Consider the following 25,102-nt stretch of genomic DNA (forward strand, 5'->3'; position numbering starts at 1 on the left):
CCAGTAAAGCGGGCAAGGCTTTTTGCACATTTGAAGAGATTGGGAGCCAACGTGATGTTTTTACAGGAGACTCGCATGCGTAACCAAGACCAGATTAGGCTCTGGAAAGCCTGGGTGAGCCAGTGTTCCACTCAGGCTTTGACACTAGGGCCCAGGGATGGTAATCTTAATTAATAGTGTTCGGTTCCAGGCAGAGATGGTTATGGCTAATCGGGGTGGACGGTAAGTGATGGTAGGAGGGGCATTAAAGGGAAAGTCGATAGTTTTAGAAAACGTGCATGCCCTGAATGGGATGGGATAATGTATTGTTTATGAAATGGTTGCTGGCTATTGTGCCAGATTTGGATACCCACCAATTGATTTTGGGGGGTGATTTTGCGTTGAACCCGAAGGTCGATCGCTCTAGACTAAAATCGTTGGTCCCGGCTGGGATGGTGAAGGTATTGTCTGCATTCATAGAGAAGACGGAAGGAAACGATTCGTGGCGGTTTACGCATCCTGGGAGAAGGAGTTCTCGTTTTTTTCTCCGGTACACAAGGTGTATTTGAGGATTGATTATTTTATGAGTCGGACTCTTCGAGTTGGGGTGAAGAAGGCTGAGTACACGCCGGTGGTCATTTCCCATCATGCCCCGGGGTGAACTTGGTGTTGGAGGTTGGTCAGGAGCGTCAGAGGGGATGGCGGTTAGACATTGGGCTGCTATTGGATTTGGTGTTCTGTGTCAGGATTTCAAGTGCCATACGGGAGTACGTGGAACATAATGATAATGGGGAGGTCGCCCCCTCGATTTTGTGGAAAGCGCTGAAGGTGGTGATCGGGGGAGAGATCGCAGCATGCAAGGCACATGTGGATGGGGAGGCGAGAGCGGAGTGCCAGAAATTGATGGTTGAGATACTGGGAGTGGATTGTAGGTATGCGAGGGACCCAACACTGGAGCTTTTGGCGTGCAGAAAGAAACTGCGAATGCTGTTTGACTTTCTCTCCATGGACAGGGCGTGCGGCAATTGAGACGGGTGAAAGGAAAGGTGCATGAGTGTTGGGAGAAGGCCAGCTGTCTCTTGGCTCCCTTATTACTTTTTCCATCGGGCAGGAGATACAGAAGTCCGAGAACACGCATGAATAGACTCAAAAACAGCTTCTTCCCCACTGTCACCAGACTCCTAAATGACCCTCTTATGGACTGACCTTATTAACACTACACCCCTGTATGCTTCATCCGATGCCAGTGCTTAACATTGTATATCTTGTGTTGCCCTATTATGTATTTTCTTTTATTCCCTTTCCTTCCCATGTACTTAATGATCTGTTGAGCTGCTTGCAGAAAAATACTTTTCACTGTACCTTGGTACACGTGACAATAAACAAATCCAATCCAATTCAATTAAGGGGCTGTTTAGCACAGGGCTAAATCGCTGGCTTTGAAAGCAGACCAAGCAGGCCAGCAGCACGGTTCGATTCCCGTAACAGCCTCCCCGAACAGGCGCTGGAATGTGGTGACTAGGGGCTCTTCACAGTAACTTCATTTGAAGCCTACTCGTGACAATAAGCGATTTTCACTTTCACTAAGGCGGCAGGACATGGCCAGGGAGATTGTTCAAGCTTTTAAAAAATATGTAGCACCCAATTATTTTTTTCCAATTAAGGGGCAATTTGCATGGCCAATCCACCTACCCTGCACATCTTTTTTTGTTTTGTGGGGGTGAGACCCACAGAGACACAGGGAGACTGTGCAAACTTCACACGGCCAGTGACCCAGGCCGGGATCGAACCCGGGTCCTCACCGCCATGAGGCAGCAGTGCTAACCGCTGCCATTGTGCTGCCCCTGAGATTGTTCAGGTTAGGGATATGGAGGGTAGACTGGTTTCTACCCCGGAGAAGGTGAATGGGATGTTTAGGGCCTTTTATAAGAGGTTGGATAGGTCAGAGCTGCCGGAGGATGAACGAGCTCCTGGGGGGTTTGGAGTTTCCCAAGGTGGGGCAGGAAATGTGGGAGGAACTGGAGATGCCACAGAGCCTGGAGGAGGCTCAGATAGCGTTGAAACACACGCCGGCAGGGAAGGCAATTAAGAGTGCCTGTCAGGTTATTAATGTCCACTGATTCTTTTGCAGATGCTACCGGCAGTGCAGGAGGTTATGAAATCCTGAAAATTTATGGAAGTGTCTTTGGACTCCAGCTGAAATTTATGGAAGAAGGAAAATGCAGGAAGTTTCTTCACAGTTACAAAAATGACAAACTCCAGCAGGCTTTAGAGTATCATTTTCAAAACCAATTTATACCCAACACTGCTTTCACAACGAAGCTGAAGGCTGGTACAGTGACATTGGATGATATTCTGGATAATCCAGACAGCTGCCTAAAGCACATCAAAGAGAATGAGGTGGGTCTAGAGTTTTACAGCACAGAAAGAAGGCTATTTGGTCAATCAGTCATGTACTGTCTCTTTTAAATGTGTCTTCATTTCTCCACCTGTTGGAGGGTCCCAATCCACAGTGCCACAATCTCAACCAAGGAGGCAGATCTGCAATTCACCTAGGCCAAATGGGGGGAGCCCACTAAGCCCCTCACTCCCCCTCCCACCACCATCCCAGAGTCCGAGTAGTTGTGCCAACTTGCACTCTTGCACTCGTGTTGTAATCCCAGAGCTATAGCTAGTGACAGCAGAGGATCTAATTTTCTTTCCATCACATTGGTTAACCAGGAACCTGTCCTGCTCTTACCCCTGCCATGTGGCCATGCTATGAATGTACCTGCCTTGACTGTCCTGTCTTGGGTTGGGGCTTAAACCCAGAGCTTCTGCCTCAGCGGCAGGGACACTGCTAGTGTGCTGTCACATGACCACCTCTTTTAAATGAGCTGTCCAATGTAGACCCACGTTCGTCCTCATAACTGTGTACATTAGTTCTCTTCAAGTATGATTCCAATTGTCTTTTGAAAGTTTGTATGGAATCGGTTTCCACCACTTCTCGTCAGACCTCAGCAACCCTCTGTGAAAATTTTTTTCCCTCATTTCCACCCTGGTTCTTTTGTTTCAATTGTTTTAAATCTGTGATCCAGTCAACCCACTTACCTGTTTAGGCTTCGTCTTCATCAAAACCCTTCATAATTTTGAATACTTACATTGATCAGAAAAGTACAGCACAGGAACAGGCCCTCGGCTGTCCAAGCCTGTGTCAATCATGATGCTCTAACTAAACCTTCTGTCCTTACTCGGTCCGTATCCCTCTATTTCCTCCCTATTCACGTACCCATCCAAATGCCTTTTAAATGTTGCTAATGTGCCTGCCTCCACCACATCCTCTTGCAGTGCGGTTCCAGGCACCCACCACTCTGCGTGGCAACTTACCCCGCACATCTCCCTTAAACTTTCCCCCTCTCGTCCTGAACCTGTACCCCCTTGTAATTGACACTTCCAGCCTTGGAAAAAGCCACTGACTATCCACCCTGTCCATGCCTCTCAGAATTTTGTAGAACTCTATCAGGTCTCCCCTCAGCTGCTGTCTTTCCAGTGAAAACAAACCTCTCTTCATGGCCAACACCCTCAAGACCAGGCAACATCCTTGTGAATCTTTGCACTTTCTCCAAAGCTTCCCCGTGCTTCTGGTAATGTGGTGACCAGAACTGCTTGCAATGCTTCAAATGCGGCCTAACCAAGGTTTTATACAGCTGCAACATGATTACCCAACTCCTGTACTCGATGCCCCAGCTGATAAAGGCAAGCATGCCATAGGCTTTCAGAATCACCTTGCCCACCTGTGTTCTCACTTGTTTTTATGTTTTTTTAATAAACATTTTATTGAGGTATTTTTGGTATTATATCAACAACACAATAAACAATGTACATGAAACTATACACATAGTGCAAAAGCCGGCACCCTCCCTTACAGGTCCCACCTTTATTAACCCCCTACTCTAAGCTAAACTAACACCCTCCCCCCCCCAACCTTCTGCTGACGATTAATTTTCCGCGGATGAAGTCGTCGAATGGTTGCCACCCCCGGATGAACCCGAACAGTGACCCTCTCAAGGCGAACTTGATTTTCTCCAAACAGAGAAAGCTAGCCATATCCGATAGCCAGGTCTCTGACTTTGAGGGCTCTGAGTCCCTCCAAGCTAATAGTATCCGTCTCCGGGCTACCAGGGAAGCAAAGGCCAGAACGTCTGCCTCTGTCTCCTCCGGGATTCCCAGGTCTTCCGACACCCTGAAAATCGCCACCTCCAGACTCAGTGCCACCCTTGTTTTTAACACCATGGACATGACATTTGCAAACCCCTGCCAGAATCCCCTAAGCTTTGGACACGCCCAGAACATGTGGACATGGTTCGCTGGTCCTCCCGCACATTTTGCACACCTGTCTTCCACCCCAAAGAATCTGCTTATCCGGGCCACTGTTATGTGAGCCCGATGAACGACCTTGAATTGTATCAGGCTGAGCCTACTCTACTCAATGTGTCCGCCCATAGACTATTTTCCATCTCTCCTCCCAGCTCCTCCTCCCACTTGCGCTTCAGCTCCTCGGTCTGCATCTCCTCTGACCCCATAAGTTCCTCGTAAATGTCAAAGACGCTCCCATCCTCTGGAAACTATCCTGTCCTGAATGCCCCTTAGCAGTGGGATCGGGAAGGTTGACACCTGTTTACGTGGGAAGCACTGCACCTGCAGATACCTGAATTTGTTTCCCCTCGCCAACCCAAACATCTCCTCCAGCGCACTCATACTCAGAAAGCTCCCCTCTATAAACATATCCCCCATCCTCTCAATCGGTGCTCTATGCCATACCCGGAACCCCCCATCCATACTTCCCGGGGCAAACCGGTGATTATTACAGATTGGGGACTAGGCTGATGCTCTCGCTGCTCCCACATGTCTCCTCCATTGCCCTCAGACTCTCAGGGCCGCCACCACCACGAGGCTGGTGGAGTACCGTGCCGGCAGACACGGCAGAGGCGCAGTTACCAACTGGATGAGACTGGTGCACTTGCATGAAGCAGCATTCATTAGCTCACATGCTGATCGCTCCCCCACCACCCACTTCCTGATCATGGCTATATTCGCCGCCTAATAATTGTTACTAAAATTTGGCAGCGCCAGCCCGCCCTCTCCCCGACTCTGCTCAAGCTTTACCTTCCTTACTCATGGGGTCTTGCCCGGCAAACAAAGCCAGTGATCTCTTTGTTGACCCGTTTAAAAAAGGACCACGGAATAAAGATGGGGAGACATTGAAACACAAACAGGAATCTCGGGAGGACCGTCATCTTCACCGTCTGCGCCATCCCAGCCAGTGACAACAGAAGCGCGTCCCTCCTTCGGAAATTGTCCTTCGAAATCGGTCTACTAGCCGGGCCAGATTTAATTTATGCAGCCGGTCCCATTCCCGCGCCACTTGAATGCCTCGATACCTAAAGCCTCCTCCGACCACCCTAAACGGCAGCTCCCCCAATTGCCTCGCCTGGACCGCAAACATCTCTTTCCCCCATATTTAGCTCATACCCCAAAAACCAGCCAAATTCCCCAAGAATCCTCATAATTTCTTCCATCCCCTCTATTGGGTCTGATATATACCTGTGTTGCCACTTTTAGGGAACTGTGGACCTGCACGCCCAGATCCCTCTGTATGTTAATGTTCCAAAGGGTTCTGCCATTTTACAGTATAATTCATATCTAGATTTGATTCTCCAAAATGCATCACCTTTCATTTGTCCGGATTAAACTCCATCTACCATTTCTGTGCCCAAGTCTCCAATCTATCTCTATCCTGTTGTATCCTCTGACAATCCTCGGCACTATCAGCAACACCGCCAATCTTTATGTCATCCGTAAACTTATTAATCAGACCACCCACATTTTCCCCCAGATCATTTATGTACACTGCAAACAACAGAGGTCCCAACACTGATCCCTGTGGAAGACCACTAGCTACAGATCTCCATTCTGAAAAACACCCTTCCACCGCTACACTCTGTCTTCTCTAACCAAGCCAGTTCTGAATCCATCTAGCCAGCCCACTCCAAAATCCCATGTGATTTTACTTTTTCTACCAGTCTCCCATGTGGGACCTTGTCAATGCCTTACTAAAGTCCATAAAAATGACAGCCGCAGCCCTTCCCTCATCAAATTTCTTTGTCACCTCTTCAAAAAACTCAATCAAGTTAGTGAGACATGACCTTCCCCGGAAAAAACCTTAATGCCTGTCACTAACCAGCCCATTTTTCTCCAAATGTGCATATATCCTGTCCCTCGGTATCTTTGTAAAAAGCTTCCCCACCACTGATGTCAGGCACACCGGTCTATAACTTGCTGGATTATCCCTGCTTCCTTTCTTAAACAAGGGAATAACATTGGCTATTCTCCAGTCCTCTGGGACATTGCCTGTGGTCAAAGAGGATGTGAAGATATCTGTTAAGGCCCCAGCTATTTCTCCCCATGCCTCCCGCAATAACTTGGAAGACCCAGTCAAAGGCTGGATACCCAGAGAAATTCATCAACATCCTCCGACTCCTCCATGACAAGATGTCATCAACAGTCCTCACCATAAGTAAGACAGAAACCTTAGAGGTCAAGACTGGTGTCAAGCAAGGACGCGTCATCGCCCCTGCCCTTTTCTCCATCTTGCTTGCCACCATCCTTCATCTTATCAAGAACAAGCTTCCCAATGGAGTAGACATCATCTACAGGATGGACAGAAAACGTTTCAACCTCAACCAGTTGAAATCCAAGAAGAAAGCGAGACTGACATTGCTCGTGGAAATTCAGTATGCGCATGTCAGCGCCATCTCTGCTCTCTCAGAAGAAAATCTCCAAGCTATGCTATGGAAGCACACTGACGAATTGGTCTCAACCTCAACCTCAAGAAGATCCTAGTCATTTACCAACCCGCCTCAGGGCAAGATCCAGTTTTCCCTCCAACAAGATCAATGGAGGGACCCTCTCACATGTGGAACATTTCCCCATTTATCTAAGGCTGACATTGACGTTGAGATCCAAAATCGTATCCAATCCGCGATCTCCGCTTTCGGACGCCTAAGGATGAGAGTCTTAGTATCATCTATGCTGAAACTAAGATACTCGTGTACAAGGCAATCGTCCTCCCAAATCTTTTATGTGGCTCAGAAATCTGGACTATGCACAGACGCCACCTCAAGGCCCTGGAGAGGTGCCATAAACGCTCTGTATACTGATTCTCCACGTGAACTGGGAGGACAGATGAACTAACATCGTCATCCTCCAAGGTGTCATGAGCACCAGCATCGAAACCATGACCATCCAAAACGAACTCCGCTGGGCTGGAGGTTAGGTTGCCAGAGTCCCAATTGCTAAAGCAAGTCTTCATACACATCAAGGAAGGCACCTGAACTAGAGGAGGAGTGCTTCAAAGACACATTGAAGTGTTACCTCAATTAATGCAACATAGACGTTAATGCCTGGGGGACCCTTGCTCAGAAGAGACGACCTGGAAGAACCTCCTGACTGAAGGGATACAGTTCTTCGAGAATACCTGACTGCAAGAGGAGGCCTAGAAAAGGAGCCCGAGAAAGGAATGCCAGCAGTATCAAATACAAGGTCCAATCCTACCTCCCAGAAACCCCTGCCATGTGCGGTCAAAGATGCAGCTCCTTGCGTGCCAAATTGGGATGAGGTTGCTAGGGAAGATACCTGACCTGGATTCGCACAAGCTGGTTATGGGAGGTGATTTTAATACAGTAATCGACCCCGGCCTGGACCGGTCGTGTTCGAAAACGGGGAGGGTGCCAGCAATGGTAAAGGAACTGATTGGGTTCATGGAGCAGATGGGGGGGTCGACCCATGGAGGTTTAGGCAGCTGACGGGGAAGGAGTTTTCTTTTTATTTGCATGTTCACAAGGTTTTCATTTTGAGCAGGGATTTTCAGGCAAGGGTGGTGGACACGGGGTATTCGGCCATCACTATTTCGGATGATGCCCCACACTGGGTGAAACTGCAGGTTAGTGAGAGATAGTGCCTGCAGTGGAGGTTGGCTGTGTGGTTGTTGGCAGACAAGGCGGTGTGCGAGAGGCTGAGGAAGTGCATGCAGAATTACCTGAAGGTTAATGGCACGGGGGGGAGTCTCAGCAGCGGTGGTCTGGGAGGCGCTGAAGGCAGTGGTGAGAGGGGTGCTGATTTCGATCCGGGCTTATAGGGACAGGACGGATAGGACAGAAACAGACCGACTGGTTAAGGAGATCTTATAGATAGACAGGAGGTATGCAGTGACCCAGGAGGCGGAGCTCGTAATGGAGCGTCAGAAGCTGCAGGCTGAGTTCGGAGTGTTGTCCACAGGCAAGGTGGTGGAGCAGCTTAGGCGAGGAGTGCGTTTTACGAACATGGGGAGAAGGCCAGTAGAATGCTTGCACAGCAGCTTAGGAAGGGAGAGGCGGCCAGAAAAATAGAGAGGGTGGTTGATGGGGATGGGAACTTGGTTGGGGAGTCGGCAGGGTAAATAGGGTGTTCAGGGACTTTTACAGTAGGCTGTATTGTTCAGAACCCCCCACGGGGCCGGAGAGGATGAGACGCTTTTTGGATGGACTGACCTGGGTGGGTCGGGAGCTGGTGGATGGGCTGGGGGCCCCCGTTAGGGCCGAAGAAATAGTTGAGGGCTTGAAGGCAACGCAGTCGGTTAAGCCCCGGGCCGGACAGGTACCCGGTGGAGTTCTATAAAACGTTCTCTGGGATTTTGGGGCTGCTGCTGGTCAAGGTTTTCAATGAGGCAAAGGTCGGAGGGGTGCTGCCCCCGACGATGTCACAGGCCACTATTTCGTTGATATTGAAGCAGGACAAGAACCCGGAGATATGCGGGTCATATTGGCCGATCTCACTGCTTAATGTGGACACCAAGTTGCTGTCCAAAACTTTGGCCTCCAGAACTGAAGATTGTGTGCTGGATGTGATTATGGAGGATCAAACCGGGTTTGTCAAGGGCAGGCAGTTGGTGGCCAATATAAGAAGGCTGCTCAATATGATTGATGCCCCTGGAGAGTAGGGAGGTTGAGGTAGTTGTAGCATTGGATGCAGAAAAGGCGTTCGACCGGGTGGAGTGGGACTATCTATGGGAGGTGCTGGGACGATTTGGGTTCAGTAGGGGCTTTATCAACTGGGTCAGGCTGTTGTACGAGGCCCCGGAGGCTAGTGTAAGGATGAATCGGCTGACCTCGGACTATTTTAGACTGTACCGGGGCCAAGACAGGGGTGCCCCCTCTCCCCACTGCTGTTTGCGTTAGCTATAGAGCCGCTGGCAATTGCTCTGAGAGCTTCAATGGGCTGGTTCAGGAGGGGGAGTGGAACATAGGGTCTCGCCGTACGCGGACGACCTGCTCTTGTACGTGTCAGATCCAGGGATAGGTGAAATTATGACGATTTTGGGGTTTTCGGGGTATAAACTGAATATGACAAATATTCAGATGGTTGTAGTCCAGGCGAGGGAGCTGCCTTTTAGGTTAGTAGGGGACAGTTTCAGGTACTTAGGGATACAAGTGACGCGCGACTGAGGCCGGTTACACAAGTTGAACTCGTCCCGGTTGGTTGAACAAATGAAGGATGAGTTTTGGAGATGGGATGCGCTCCCGCTGTTGTTAGCTGGGAGAGTGCAGATGGTCAAAATGATGGTCCTACTGAGATTTTTATTTGTATTTCAGCGTCTCCCAATTTTCATCCCGAGGTCCTTTTTTAAGAGGGTTAATAAAATCATCCTGGGCTTTGTGTGGGCGGGAAAGTCCCGCGAGTGAAGAAGGTGATGCTCGAGCAGAATCGGGGGGAGGGAGGGCTTGCACTACCGAATTTCAGTAATTATTACTGGACAGCTAACATAGCGATGATAAGGAATTGGGTGGTGGGGGTGAGGTCGGTTTGGGAGCGGATGGAGGCAGCTTCATGTAGGGGCACCAGTCTGGGGGCGTTGATAATGGCACCTCTGCCATTCCTGCTGCCGAGGTACCCCACCAGCCCCATAGTGGTGGCAGCCTGGAGGATCTCGGGATCAGTGGAGGAGGTACGTTGGAGCAGTGGGAGCATCGGTCTGGTCCCCAATATGTGACAACCACTGGTTTGCCCTGGGGAGCTTGGATGGGGGCATTCCGAGTATGGCAACGGGTGGGAATTGAGAGGATGGGGAGCTTCCCTAGCTTGAGGGTGCTGGAGGAGACGTTTGGGTTGGCAAGGGGGAATAAATTTAGATATTTACAGGTGCGGGATTTTCTGCGCAGGTAGGTATCATCCTTCCCACTCCAGCCACTAAGGGGGATCCAGGATAGGGTAGTGTCTAGGGGATGGGTGGGAGAGGGGAGCGTCTCGGACACCTACAAAGAACCCATGGGGGCGGAGGCGACGCAGACCGAGGAGCTGAAGCGTAAGTGGGAGGAGGAGCTTGGTGGTGGGAGGGAGGGTGGCTTATGGGCGGACGCGTTGAGCAGGGTCAACGCGACCATATCATGAGCCAGGCTCGGCTTGATCCAATTCAAGGTGGTCCACCGGGCCCACATGACAGTGGCCCGGATGAGTAGATTCTTTGGGGTGGAGGACAGGTGTGTAAAATGTGCGGGAGGACCAGCGAACCATGTTCACGTGTTCTGGGCCTGTCCAAAACGTAGGGGATATTGGCTGGGGTTTGCGGATGCCATGTCCAGAGTTTTGAAAACGAGGGTGGTAATGAGTCCAGAGGTGGCGATTTTCGGGGTGTCAGAAGACCTGGGAATCCGGGAGGAGAAAGAGGCAGACGTTCTGGCCTTTGCTTCCCTGGTAGCCCGGAGACGGAGACTGCTAACTTGGAGGGACTCCAAGCTCCCGAAGTCGGAGTCGGAGACCTGGTTAACCGACATGGCGAGCTTTCTCAGCCCAGAGAAGATTAAGTTCGCCTTGAGAGGGTCACTGTTAGGGTTCGCCCGGAGGTGGCAACCATTCATAGACTTCTTCGTGGAGAATTAATCATCAGCGGGGGGGGGGGGGGTTTAGGGGAGCGTAGAATAGGGAGTCAATTAGGCGGCTCTTGGCGGGATGGGAGTCGGTGATTTCACTATGTTTATTGTTCTTTGTACATTGTTTTTATACTGTTGCTGTTGGTAATGCCAAAAACTACCTCATTAGAATTGTTTGTTTAAAAAAAAGATGCAGGGCCTACGATCGGTCTCATCAGTCACGCAAAGGCCCACAGAACCCATGACCAACGACACTGTGTTTCTTAGATGGGCAATCATATTTGTTAGCTCGTGATCGCCAAAGAGACCCTTGTCGAGGCTTTGACATCCTCAAATTGTGGAGACCAGACTTCTACATGTTACTCCAGCTGAGGCTGGACCAGAGATTTAACATGATTTCTTTGTTTTTGTCTTCAGTATTATTTACAAAGGGAAAAATAAAATATTATGTGGACAAAATAGATGATTTCGCTGTCAGCCATGGCTTGATGTTGGCGCTCTAATTTCAAAGTCAGTAAATCCAATACCAGGACGAAAATCTAGGCTGCTCGGCTGACATTCCAGTGCAGTACTGTGGGAATGCTACATTATTAGAGGTGCCATCTTTTGGATGAGATGTTAAACCTCTCGGACAGATTCAATAGAGTTCATTGTACAATTTTTTTTTAATGTATATTTTTATTGATGTTTTTCCATTTTGACAAATAATGCAACAAAACTTCAAGATTGGTTCTGTACAGCATAAATGTCTCAACGTAATTACAGAAGAGGCCAGGAGAACAACAATACAGACGGTTCAGGACAATCATCAAGCTTAGCATCTCCATATGCACCATATGGATACACTGGAGAAAGAGCGAGAGGAGAAAAAGGCCATAAAAACGTGGTAAAATTACGCACACCTTCCCACAGTGAGTGCTCAACAGAGTCCGGGATAAAATCTTCGCACCATGTTACGGCGCACACCAGAACACATCTGTCCCAGCTCCAGTCAGACCAGAGGCATCAATAACACATCCTTTGCAGGAACCAGTTAACGATTCTTTAACCTCAAAAAAACAAATACCGTAATTACAGAAAGAATTTACAATGATACAAGTTCTAAAAGAATGTTACATATAACCACTACACACAACAGATCCCCCAACTCTTCCACAACACAGAATGATCATCAATCCGCATAACTATAGGGAAGACCAGTACATATTTGTACAATTGGTTCGGATTATAATCAAAGTGGTCAGCATCTCCCAACAGAACTAGCAATGAAAGGATTAAGAAAAGGTACCACCAAAAGCAGAGGATCTCAGGATAACAGGGACCAAATACAGCCCGAAGCACATGGTTCCCTGGTGCACGCCCCTTACCACAAGACAAGAAGGGGAAACCTTCAAAACCTCACTCAGGACATTCTGGCCGAGAAGAAACCTCCCAATCATAAGGGAACAACAGGATACCGACCACAGTACAAGACCTGGCCTGGGACCATACACCCACTCTCTTAGGAGTCAAGAAATCAAGGTTACCCACATCATACCAGGATTCACTACTCGCTCCTCTCGGACCACATCCGAGGCAGCGCACCCTCCCCATCAACACTAGAAGATTCACGCCATCCTCCGCCAAGGAGACCCCATCCACAAGGAGAGGAAGATTCGTCGAGACACCCATCAAGAATAATCACAAGGAACCCAGTCTTCTCTAGGACACATTAGCTGTCCGGACTTTTATAGGAAAAAGCACGGATTCCATAAACCCAAAGTAACGAAAATACAAAACCAAACAATACAAATAGTTCTAACTGGGGGTTTTCCTCATACATAGTGAGGACTTACATAACCAAACCACCCACCCACCAGCCTACCATGACACCTCTGCAAACAAGGTGAGGGGTATCTAAAATGTACTCCCACTTTGTAAATACAAGGATTACAGCACATAAGAGAAAAAAAACAAGACTATCTACAAGCTTCATGTCTACCAACTCGGTATAGTTTTTTTACCATAACAGACGACCACCGCGTCCAGACGTTCAGGATTATTGAGGAAAAAAGTCAATAACGTAAAATCAATGGCATGGTCGCAAAGGAATGAAGTTCAGGATTATTGATGAACTGCAGGATAATAACACCAAACATGGAACGGCCAAAGCCATGACCAGATCGTCGAGTAGCATTCAGTATCCCTCCAAAACTCTTATCAACGATGCGCATCAACTCTGTAACACTGTCGCCCAGACGCACAGGCAGCAAGAAACAGGCTCCGATGGGAGATGTCGACCCAATAGGTTCAGCTGCTTCCAACTCGTGCTCGACGAGCATCAATGACAGGACAACGCAAGACCAGTTGCCAGCATCTCCGACCAACCCCAGGCCTCAAAGACCGGACACAATGTGCTCTTAAGCTCATTTTTAAAAGCCGGTCGTGGCTGTTGGGCATTTCTCCTGTGATCTGGAACGCCACAACTGATCACTCTGACTCTCCTGACACCCGCCCACAACCCGTTCGTGGGTCATGACCCGCAGTTTGAAAAGCCCTAATCTATAAAACATTCCCAGCAAAGGGTGGCGGAAATGGTTTCAGGAGTAACTTTTTAAAAAAGTAATTGGACAAATTCTTGAAGGGAAATATTTTAAATGTTTTGGGAAAGAGCAGACCTAATTGGATGACTCTACCGGAGTAGCACAGTGAGCTGAGCAGCCACTGCCTGTGAAGTATCATTCATGACTCAATTTCACAGTAAACCACTTTGGGATGAGCAGTGAAAGGCACTATAAAAATTTGAGTTTTAAAATTTGCTTTAATTGCTCCGTGGGAGCAAACTACATCTAGTTGTTTCAAAAGAAAGTAAGCTTCCTCCTTGTTTAAGTGGCTGTGAACTTTCATTCTGTCCTCTAACATTGCCTCGCTGATGTGCCCAATATTCAGTATCAGGTGACTGCTGCGAGGACAGTGTAAAGCCTGATGTAGCAGAGTGGTTAGCACTGTTGCTTCACAGCGCCAGGGTCCCAGGTTCGATTCCCGGCTTGGGTCACTGTCTGTGTGGAGTCTGCACATTCACCCCGAGTCTGCGTGCATTTCCTCCGGGTGCTCCCAGAAGTCCCGAAAGATATGCTGTTAGGTTAATTGGACAATCTGAATTCTCCCTCAGTGTACCCGAACAGGCGCTGGCGTGTGGCAACTAGGGGATTTTCACATTAACTTCATTGCAGTGTTAATGTAAGCCTACTTGTGACAATAATAAAGATTATTATTATTCATTTTCTTTATAGGTCTGAGTCTGGCCTTTTAATAATTCAATTTTTTCCCAAAATATATTTCAGCCTAACCATCTCCGCGATGATGAAGTCAGCAGATTGGAAGAAGACATTAGGCGGCTGGTCCTTGAATACAATTCAAACTGCCAGAACTCTGGAACACTATGCAGCACTAATTCAGAAATATCACCAACAGCCTCAACCCTATCGCCATCCTCACCAGGTTCATCAAATCTGTCTCCATCTTCTCCGTCTTCAATACAAGCAAATGGAAGCTCACTTCGATCAACTGACCGTTTTGAATTTCAGGGTGTTTTTTTTGGTGAGTGTCACCTCCAAGTCTGTAGTTATTGAAAACTACCTGTAGGTTAATGGAGAATCATTGCTATCATTTTCTCATGGCTGCTACGTCAATTTAATTAAGAGTTGTGTATTCCTCAGTGGATGTTATCACATTTTCAATAACCTGGCATAGTCTTCCTGCCCCTTTTATAAAGCTGATAAATACAATGCAGTCTGACCAAAGCATGTTAGATACATTTAATGGTTTGGTTTATTTCCAAATAAATGCTTGCACAGCAGCAATAAGATACAGAGATTGAATTTAATCATCCAGCTCGATAATGTGGGTTTCTTAAAAGGAAAAACCTGTTTTGTTATCTCTTCACCCCAGATGACCATGTTTTGAGGGCACAGGATCACTACACCTTTGCCAAAGCAGTGGGCAGGAACTGGAAGCAGGTCGGCCGCATGTTACAGAAGACCTGCCGGGGTCTTCGGGATCCCGCCATCGACAATATAGCCTTTGAGTACGAGCGGGAAGGATTGTATGAGCAGGCATACCAAATGTTGATCAAGTTTGTTCAGTGCGAAGGGAAGAAAGCTACAATGAGTCGGCTGATTAGAGCATTGGAGGAAAGTGAACTGGTTGGGGTTGTTGAGCAGTTGCTGAACACCCCGAATAATTAATTATGAGATTGGTGCAATTGAGGGAAGACAACAAAATGTTTCATGATGAGGTGTTAAACTGAAGGGAAATTATGGGCAGATGACAAATTTTATTACTTACATCAGCATTAATCATTCCATCTGATCAAAGCCATTTCTTAATCTCATCATTTATGACTGAGGAATGTCTTGCATTGAAGGCAGTCCACTTCCTTCGGAGTTCAAAAGCAGTTTATTTTTTAAAGATTCATTGCGCCTTGTCAGCATTTTTGCATTTATATATTTTATTGCATACTAGACAATATTTTCTAGTTTGATTTGCAAGCCAACATGCATATTCATTGCAAACCAGACAAAAGTATCTGCACACAATTGTATTGAGTATACTTCAGAATGATGAATTCTGTTTTTAACCAGTAGTTATGCAGAAAGACCTGAGTCAAGATCTGCAGTGCAAATTTTTATAAGATTTTTTTTTTTAAATCCTGATCAGAGCCAAGATCATCAGTTTTGTCCTGAGTTTGTTTTAGAGTAGGCGGCCAAGTCAATATCAGTTCATGAGATGAAAGTCTCTTCTGCCAGCAGTATGGCAGTATAGTGGTTAGCACTGTCACTTCACAGCGCCAGGGTCCCAGGTTTGATTCCTGGCTTGGGTCACTGTCTGTGCGGTGTCTGCACGTTCTCCCCGTGTCTGTGTGGGTTTGCTCCGGCTTCCTCCCACAAGTCCTGAAAGATGTGCTGCTAGGTAATTTGGACATTCTGAATTCTCCCTCTGTGTACCCGAACAGGTGCCGGAATGTGGCGACTAGGGGCTTTTCACAGTAACTTCATTAGTGTTAATGTAAGCCTACTTGTGACAATAAAGATTATTATTATAGCTATGTGCAATAAATCTGGGCAGTTGCTTTACAATCCCTGGTGGGTAATAGGCCTGCAGCACACAGTCTGCGACCTGGTACTCTTGACAGGCCAAGGATAATATGGGCTACTCTTCTGGGATTGGGGATCAGGTGTTTAGTTGGGGGTGTGGGACATGGTACAATGGTTTTGGAGCTTTAATTCTGTTGTTAGCCATGCTGGAGCTCTTCTGGTAGTGGTGGATGAGGGCTGAAATGGAAAAGTTCCACTCCTCGCTTTTACTGCAATGCTTTTTAAAGATGATAACATGCATGAAGATATTCGGATCAAGACACCTTTTCCCCTCCTTTCCACCCATTTGAACTACATTTGAAATTACATGGGGCTGGTTTAGCACAGTGGGCTAAACAGCTGGCTCGTAATGCAGAACAAGGCCAGCAGCGCAGGTTTGATTTCCGTATCGGCCTCCCCGAACAGGTGCCGGAATGTGGCGACTTGGGGCTTTTCATAGTAACTTCGTTGAAGCCTACTTGTGACAATAAACGATTATTATTATTAAATTCTGTAAGATTCATATACTATACGACATGTTCATCCTTAAGCAGGCTTGTCTGTACCACAGTCGCAGATAGATTAGATGGGACAGTTTGCAATCTCGAACACCTGACTTAAAAAAAACGAATGCAGCATTTTGCTGAGATTTGCACACTGCAGCTAGTGCAAACCATTGGGTCCACCCTAGTAAGAGCCCACTAATGTGCCAGCTGGTCCCTTGCAATTTTGTTTATTTATTACAGGCAATTATCCCAGAAAAATGTATTACGTGTGGAATGAAATCCCCAAAACACCTTGAAAACTCCCTGGACGTTAGTGTGCTCGGTCATGGTAGATCCGTGGGCCTGATCATAGACGAAGAGAAGGAAACATTGGAACTTCCCATGCTGAGGGTCTGCTCAAAAACAAAGAACTCCCAACTAATGGATCTGGAAGAACTTTTGGCCGTTTTTTTTCAGTACTCAGTGATACATGGTAATGACCACCCAATAATTGGTGGTAATGATTCCAGTGGGAATTACATCTGGTTTATTGTGCTATTGTAGCAGAGCCCCAGAGGTGATGGTTCATTTAATGAGCAATAGAATATTGCCAGAAGATTGAGTTATTGGGACAGGAAACTCAATCCTAAAGAGTACTTCTGACGTGTTTTTATTCATCCTTGCGTACAATAATCTCTAGTCCAGAGGGCATCAAGACAAAATGCTCTTGCGTTGCATGGTAACTAAAGCCCTGGAGGTACACAAAACCAGCCTGCTCTGACATTGATTTTTCATATCCTTCTGTCTTAGAAAGTGACTTTTCTGTACCCTCAGTATCAGGATGCAACTTGAGTGCAGCTGGGGCTCAGTAGTAGCTCTCTTGTCAGTGAGTCAGAAGATCATTGGTTCAAGTCCCACACTAGAGAGACACACATTATAATGCAGGCTGTCACTTCATTCTAGTGTCAAGGGAGTGTTGCAGTGCCGGGGTTGCATTCTTTCAGATGAGACATTAACCAAGACCCCACCTGCCCTCTTGAGGGTGGATATAAAAGATCTCACGGCACTATTTGAAGAAGTGGGGGATAAGTATTGGCCTGGTGTCCTGGCCAATACGTATCCCCCAACCAAGATCACATAAAACAGATTCCCAGATTATTAGCACATAGCTGTTGCTGAAACCTTGCTGTGCTCAACTCGGCTGCTGTTTCCTGCATTATGCAAGTGACTACTTAAAAAAAAAAATCACTTCATTGGCTATGAAGCACTTTGGGATGACCTGGGGCTGTGAAAGATGCTATCTAAATGCAAGTATTTTTGTTCCCCTTTGGGTATGACAGGTTGTATCAGTTGGCTCCTTGTGTCTTTCACTTCTATTAAAAAACGTCAGCCATCCATGCACTGCAGTTTACCCTTTCCTCTAAGATGAAAGCTGTTTATTTTATGACCTCTTTAATGATACCCAGTATCTGCATCAAACATACATTACACGCTCGTGAAAAGTAAAGCCGTCTCGGCCTCAACATTGTTGTGACCTCAATTAAACGGGCACCCTGTACAACAACAATGTGACACTTTGCTGCTCCAGGCATCACATGGGATCTCTGGGTGGGTTTGTCAACTTAGTGCCAATTGGGTAGTTTTAAACTAGGGCCTAGAATATTATTCCTGCCCAAACTTATTTTACATTGGGCCCAAAGAAACACAGTAGACAATCACTCTGGGCTGGGTCTAAATCCAGATCCTGAAGGAGAAAGACTACTGCTTATCCCAGTTCCCCCATTGTTTAAAGCAATGAGTCTGAGAGTTTGGAAACTTGGTTTGAAATCTCACCTATTTGTTTACCTGTAATATTTGTGTTAAGTGTATGAACCTCCCCTGTATGAGCTGTGTGTGTTTTATACTCATCTGATTCTATTCAAACTGCACTGATGTCCTCATTTGTATTGTCAGTATTCCAGATGCTCATTGAGATGCCATTTCATAGCCAAATGAATATATCTTTTCAATCAATTCCACTGATGGCAAAATGAGAACCGAAAGGTATAGAGATTCAGCATGGTATGTTCTCAACTGGAGAAACACATGCAATTTTCAAGAAATGCTGTCTGTGTCATGTTTGCTTCTTCATGTTCTATTTAAAAGAGAGCAATGTACCATGTGCTGCATATGTTTTGGGTTTTGTGCTTGAAATGCTCTGCAAATACAAATTTCATTTATACACGAGCAAATAAAATCTGATCTGTTAAATTCAATATTGCGGTGATTGTTTTCTGTTAAATCATTGCTGTGTACCATAGAGGATCTTTTGTCTAATGGTTTATGCCATCTGGACCCCTGAATTAGCTCACCACCTCTAACTCCGTCCAGCCTATCCATAGGCATTGTGATATAGTTTCACTTGAAAATGTTGTCAAGGCTTTCCAGATGCATGGTGCTACAGACGGTGGTGTCCAACTCCTCCAGTGTATGAACCCCAGGACATCAGTCTACTACTCGGATTTACAGTTTTTTTGCATTACTCCATTCAGATTGTGTTAGCTGTGACTCCGTGGTGGCGTATTAACTCTGAGACAAAACGTTCCAGCTTCAAGTCACACTCCTGGACGGGAGCACAAAAAATCAAGGCCAACATTCCAGTGCAGTACTGAGGGAGTGCTGCACTGGTGCAGGTGCCGTTTTTCAGATGAGGCATTCTTGGCTGGACCCATGACGCATAAAAGATTCCATGACACTAAATTGCAGAGGAGAAGGGCGATCTACCTGATGTCCTAGCCAATATGTATCCTTCAAACAACATCACAGTGACAGATTATACAGAATACCACGTCTGAAAATGTGAAGTTATGCACTTTGTTAGGAAGACCCGATAGATCAGTGTTCTTCAAAGTCGGGAAGACGGCCCGCGGATGGGTCGTGGGTGGGTGTCGGAAGGGTCGCGGAGCCGTTGTCCGCAGCGCTCCCGAACGGGCAAATCCCCGCGCAGCAGCCGGCTTTTCATAACGGCAGCTGCAAGTGGCCGCGAACATGTTATAAAAAATATATATATTCGGCTGCATTGCGCATGCGCGCCGATCATCGCATGCGCAATGCGGGCAAATTTTTTTTAACATGTTCACGGAATGCGCACGTTAAAAATTTGGCCGAATTGCGCATGCGCGCATGAATCGGGCACGCATACGCAATGCAGCCGCTATTTTTTTAAACGGTTGCAACTTTTTGTTTTACAAGTTCGGCAGTGGTTTTTATTAATTTATTTTATTCATTTAGTTTTTTTTTTCATTTATTTTATTCGTTTTTTTTGTACAAGTTCGGGGATGGGTTTATTCATTTTCTTTTTCATTTATTTTACTCATTTTATGTTTTTTTTTACAAGTTCGGAGGGGGGGTTATTTGATAAAATTTTACAGGAAAAAATTCAGAACTTTGGACAGATGGAGACTCCATGCTTTCTGACCACGGAAGGCTTCACCTTCATCCAACAGGTTCCATTGGAGGAGCCAAAGGCACCCAAAACCATTGCCTCTATTTTTGTCAGCAGCAAACAAGATAAAAGAAAATGGTGGGTCACGCAGGTTGGCCGGCGCAGGTCGTGAAGGTCGGCTGGGTTGGGTCCCGAAGGTTGGCCAGTTGGTAAAATTGGGTCCCCGGAAAAAAAGTTTGAAGAACACTGCGATGGACCGAATGGCCTACTTCTGTCCCTACCTCTAATGGTATTATTTGGTCACTGTCACAGTGCTGTTCATGGAAGCTTGCACATTTAAGTCCAAATCATTAATATATACAACAAGCAGCAAGGGCTCTAAAATTAAGCCCCGTGGTAGGGAACTGGAAAGTGCTTTCCAATCATCAAAGCATCCGTCGATCATTACCCTTTGTTTCCTGTCATTGAGCCAATTTTGGATCCACCCGCCATTTTCCTCTGTATCACATGGGCTTTTACTTTTCTGGCGAACTTTATTAATGTTAAGTTTGTAATCTGAGAAGGCTCTGAACTCCTTTAGGAGTTCCATTATCCCTTTCATGCTGGCCAGGGGGTTTGAGATGTTGAGAAGGTCATCCGCGTAGAATGCGATTCTATGGTCTCTGCCTCCCGTTTGGAAACCTCTCCACCCCTTCGCCACTCTTGAGGACTATCGGCAGAGGTTTGATTGCCAGAGCAAACAGTAGCAGGGATAATGGGCATCCCTGCCTCGTGCCTCTGCACAGCCAGAGGCATCCAGAGCTGGTGGTGTTTGTTCATATGTTCACCAGAGGAGCACTGTAAAGTAGTTTCACCCAGGAGGTGAACCCTGGCTCAAACCCAAACCGTTCCAGTAATAATTTTTATTAGTGCCACAAGTAGGCTTACATTAAGACTGCAATGAAGTTACTGTGAAAATCCCCATGTTACCTGTTCGGGTACACTGAGGGAGAATTCGGAATGTCCAAATTACCTGACAACATGTCTTTCGGGACTTGTGGGAGTTAACCAGAGCACCCAGACACAGGGAGAACGTGCAGACTCCGCACAGACAGTGACCCAAGCCGGGAATCGAACCCGGGTCCAGAGCACTGTGAAGCAACAGTGCTATCATGCTGCCCATGCTTCAATGAAATATTTCCATTCAATTCTGTCGAAGGCCGTCTCTGCGTCCAGGGAGATGATTACCTCTAAAGTTCTCTCCCCGGATGGGGGTCATGATCACCTTCAGCAGGCGTCTGATGTTTGCTGTTAGGTGTCTGCCCTTCCGCGACTACCTTCGGCATGCAGCTCTCCAGCCACCTCACCAGGGCCTTCGCCAGGATCTTGGCATCATTATTAAGGAGTGAGATGGGTCTGTAAGACCCACACTCAGTTGGTCTTTGTCTTTTTTGGCAATCCGTGATATTGAGGCCTGAGCCAGCGTTGGTGGCAGGATCCCCTTGACAGCGAGTCAACGAATATCTCCCACAGGTGCGGGGCCAGTGCTGACGCAAAGTTTTTTTTTATAGAAGTCCGCCGGGAATCCGTCCGGCCTTCCCCACCTGCATGGAGTTAATGCGCTCCATTACTTAATAATGATATAATAATCGCTTATTGTCACAAGTAGGCTTCAATGAAGTTACTGTGAAAAGCCCCTAGTCACCACATTCAGGTGCCTGTTCAGCGAGGCCGGTATGGGAATTGAACCGCACTGCTCACCTTGTTCTGCATTATAAGCCAGCTGTTTAGCCCACTGGCATGTCCAGTCCGTGGAGAAACTGCTTCGTCTTCGAGTCCCCCTCCTGAGACTCGGAGGTGTACAGCTCTCTGTAGAAGGCCTCGTTAATCTGCTCTGGCGCTGCAACTAGTCTGCCGCTCCTATCCTTTACTTGAGCTATTTCCCTAATGGCTGCCTGCTTTCTAAGCTGGTGAGTCAGCAGGCAGCTGGTTTTGTCACCATGCTCATAGAAGGTCCCCATGTCTGGCAGAGCTGGTGCCCTATTTTCCTGGTGGAGAGCAGGTCAAAGTCCATTTGTAGCTTTTTCCTCTCCGCCAGCAGCTTCACGGTCTGGACCATGGAGTACTGCCAGTCCATCTCCTATATGGAGTCGACCAGCTGCTGCCTAGCCACCCTCTCCTTCCTATTTTTGAGCACCCTGTACACAATAATTTACCCCTCATCACTCCCTTCAGAATGTGGAGGGTGAGACCTCTCCATTCTGGTTGCAGGTTACATACCCATCGATGGCTTGTGATATCCGCTCACAGAATGCCTTATTGGCGAGGAGGGTTGTGCCAAGCCTAGCCTCCATAGGGGGGGGGCATTGAGCCCGGCCCGTCTCCGATCTCACATCCACATGATGTGGAGCGTAGTCGGAGATCCCAATTGCAGAATACTCCACTCCTACTTTCCTTAGATGCACCAATTTCCTCACTGAAGAAGTTGATCCTAGTGTACACCCTGTGGACCTGGGAGAAGAAGAATTTCATCTTTCCGTCAGGCAGCACGGTAGCATAGTGGTTAGCACAGTTGCTTCACAACTCCAGGGTCCCAGGTTTGATTCCCGGCTTGGGTCACTGTGTGAAGTCTGCACATTCTCCCCGTGTCTGTGTGGGTTTCCTCCGGGTGCTCCGGTTTCCTCCCACAGTCTAAAGTTGTGCAGGTTAGGTGGACTGGCCATTCTAAATTGCCCTTAGTGTCCAAAAAGGTTAGGCTGGGTTACGGGGATAAGGGGAATAGGGAGGAGGCGTGGGGCTTAAGTGGGGTGCTCTTTCCAAGGGCCAGTGCAAACTTATTGGGCTGAATGGTCTCCTTCTGCACTGTAAATTCTATTCTATTCTATTCTCCCTTGTTTGCATGAATCTCTATGGGTCCACTGCTCCCATTTGCTCCATAAAGGCATTCAGCTCTCTCACCATGCTTGACTGTTTCCCCATTTTGGGGCTGGATCTGTCCTTCTGTGGATCCTGTACACAGTTGGTCTCCCCCATAATGAGTCAGTGGGAGTCCATGTCAGGGATTTCTTTATGAATTCCGCGTCGTCCCAGTTAGGAGCATTCACGCTTACAACAACCACTGGTGCTCCTTCCAGGACACCGCTAAACATGACATACCGATCATCTGGGTTTATAACCGTCTTTGTCACTGTGAATGCCATCCTCTTATTCAGCAAATTCTTGCCTCTCTTAAGTGACAATTTATTCCATCTCTCACTGTTGATTCTAATAATTTTCCTACGACCAAAGTCAGACTGGCTGGTCTATAATTATTTGGCCTACCCTTTTAAAATGGTACAACATTTACAGACCTCCAATCCTCCGCTACCTATCCTGTATCTAGTGAAGTTTTCAAAATGAACCTCAGAGAATCAGCTATTTCCTTCCTGGCTCCCTTCAACTGCCTGCGATACAAACCATTTGTCCGTGGTGATGTATCCACCTTCAAGGATGCGAGTCCTTCCAGTACTTCCTCTCTTTCATACTCCTCTTCATTAATTGTATTGTCTGCATCACTCCTGTCCTTTGTGAAGACAGATATAAAGTACTCATTGAGAACCCTGCCCACAACTTCTGCATCGACACATAAGTACTTTGTACATCCTTGATAGGCACTACCCTGTCCTTATATATTCGCTTGCTCTTTATGTACTGATAAAACATCTTTGATTTTTCCTTGATTTTGTCTGCCAATATTCTTTCAGATCATCTCTTTATTTTCCTGATTTCATTTTTTACTTCACCCCAGTATTTGCTATACTCCTGTAGGCTTTCTAACCTATCAATTTTTTGCGACTGACATGAACTTTCTTTTTCTGCTTTATCTAATGCTGCATGCTTCCAGATAACCAGGAGGCTCTAGATTTGGTCATACCATCCTTTTTCTTTATGGGGACATGTCTGCACTAATCTGTCGATGATCTTTCTTTAAGTAGCTGTAACCAGTCCACTTTCACAAGATCACTTCTCAGCTTCGTCAAATGACTCCTTCTCCACTTTAGGACTTTTCCTCCTATTCTATCTTTGTCCATTCCCATAGTTATGTTAAATCTAACTGCGTTATGATCACTATCTATAAAATGATCCCCCACTGCTACTTCATCCACTTTCCCAGCTTCATTTCTTGAGACTAAATCGCGAATTGCACCCCTTCTTGTTGGCCTTGTTACATGCTGGCTAAAAACATTCTCTTGTGTGCAGGTTAAGGATTTTGTACCCTCTGTATCCCTTCACACTGATCATGTCCCAGTTGATATTAGGGCAGTTGAAGTCCACAACTATTACTACCTTATTGTTTTTGCCCGCAGAAATTTGCCACATTTTTGCTCTTCTATCTCTCTTTCATTATTTGGGAGTGTATGGTACAACATTGTAGAGTTGATGCCCCTTTTTTACTTCTGAGCTCAACTCATATGATCTCACTTGATGTTACATTTAGTATATTTTCCCTTCTCACAATTGTAATTGGTACTTTTACGAATAATGCTACACTCTCACCGTTTTTAGCCACATTTCTGTCCTGTCTGAACACCCTATGCCCAGGAATATTGAGCTGCCAATTCTGACCTTCTTTAACTCAAATGTCCGTTATAGCAAAGATATCATGCTGCCATATGTCTATCTGTGCCCTCAGCTCATTGGCTTTGTTAGTTATACACGTCGCATTTAAATTGTATACCGTTTAACGGGGCAAAATGCCTGTGCTGTATACTTTTTTAACCTTTGTTTTTCTGTCTTGCAAGTGGGACCTTAGGGGACTCCTGCACTACTTGCCCTATTCTCTTGGATTTCTTATGTGAACTCAATTCGCTACTCGATCTCTGTCTCACTCACAAATAATTACCAGTCTCCTCATGCGCCCTTTACTGATGTGCACAACATTGCTAATATGCACTGAGGCTTCACTGTAGTGCAAAAGATATGTCTGCCAATTTCCCCCCTCTAAAATTGACCATTTCTGTTCGAGATCTGCTCAGAATTGTATTCCATCGCGGGGTGGGGGGGGGGGGGGGTTTAAGCTCTCGCTGGCTGGTATGAGAAATGAAAATAGGACACTATTTCTGCAATTGGACTTGGGACAAATTGTTGGTGCCCCATAGAAGAAGCATTTCATTGCTGTATTACTCATGTTATCAGACC

General features: G+C 46.7%; 1 protein-coding gene across 3 annotated transcripts in view; it reads left to right on the top strand.

Moving 5' to 3' along the window:
• The window catches only part of tradd (tnfrsf1a-associated via death domain), a 56,595-nt gene extending 37,819 nt beyond the window's left edge, over positions 1 to 18,776 (top strand). For all 3 annotated transcript variants that reach the window (XM_038806932.1, XM_038806933.1, XM_038806934.1), the window contains exons 3-5: positions 2,111 to 2,379; positions 14,246 to 14,501; positions 14,853 to 18,776. In XM_038806932.1, coding sequence (XP_038662860.1) covers positions 2,111 to 2,379; positions 14,246 to 14,501; positions 14,853 to 15,148 — 821 coding nt within the window. In that variant the 3' untranslated portion in view covers positions 15,149 to 18,776. The remainder of the gene's footprint in view (positions 1 to 2,110; positions 2,380 to 14,245; positions 14,502 to 14,852) is intronic.
• Positions 18,777 to 25,102: the final 6,326 nt, after the last annotated feature.

The sequence above is a fragment of the Scyliorhinus canicula genome, chromosome 9, assembly GCF_902713615.1.
Source record: "Scyliorhinus canicula chromosome 9, sScyCan1.1, whole genome shotgun sequence".
Classification (NCBI taxonomy): Eukaryota; Metazoa; Chordata; class Chondrichthyes; order Carcharhiniformes; family Scyliorhinidae; genus Scyliorhinus; species Scyliorhinus canicula.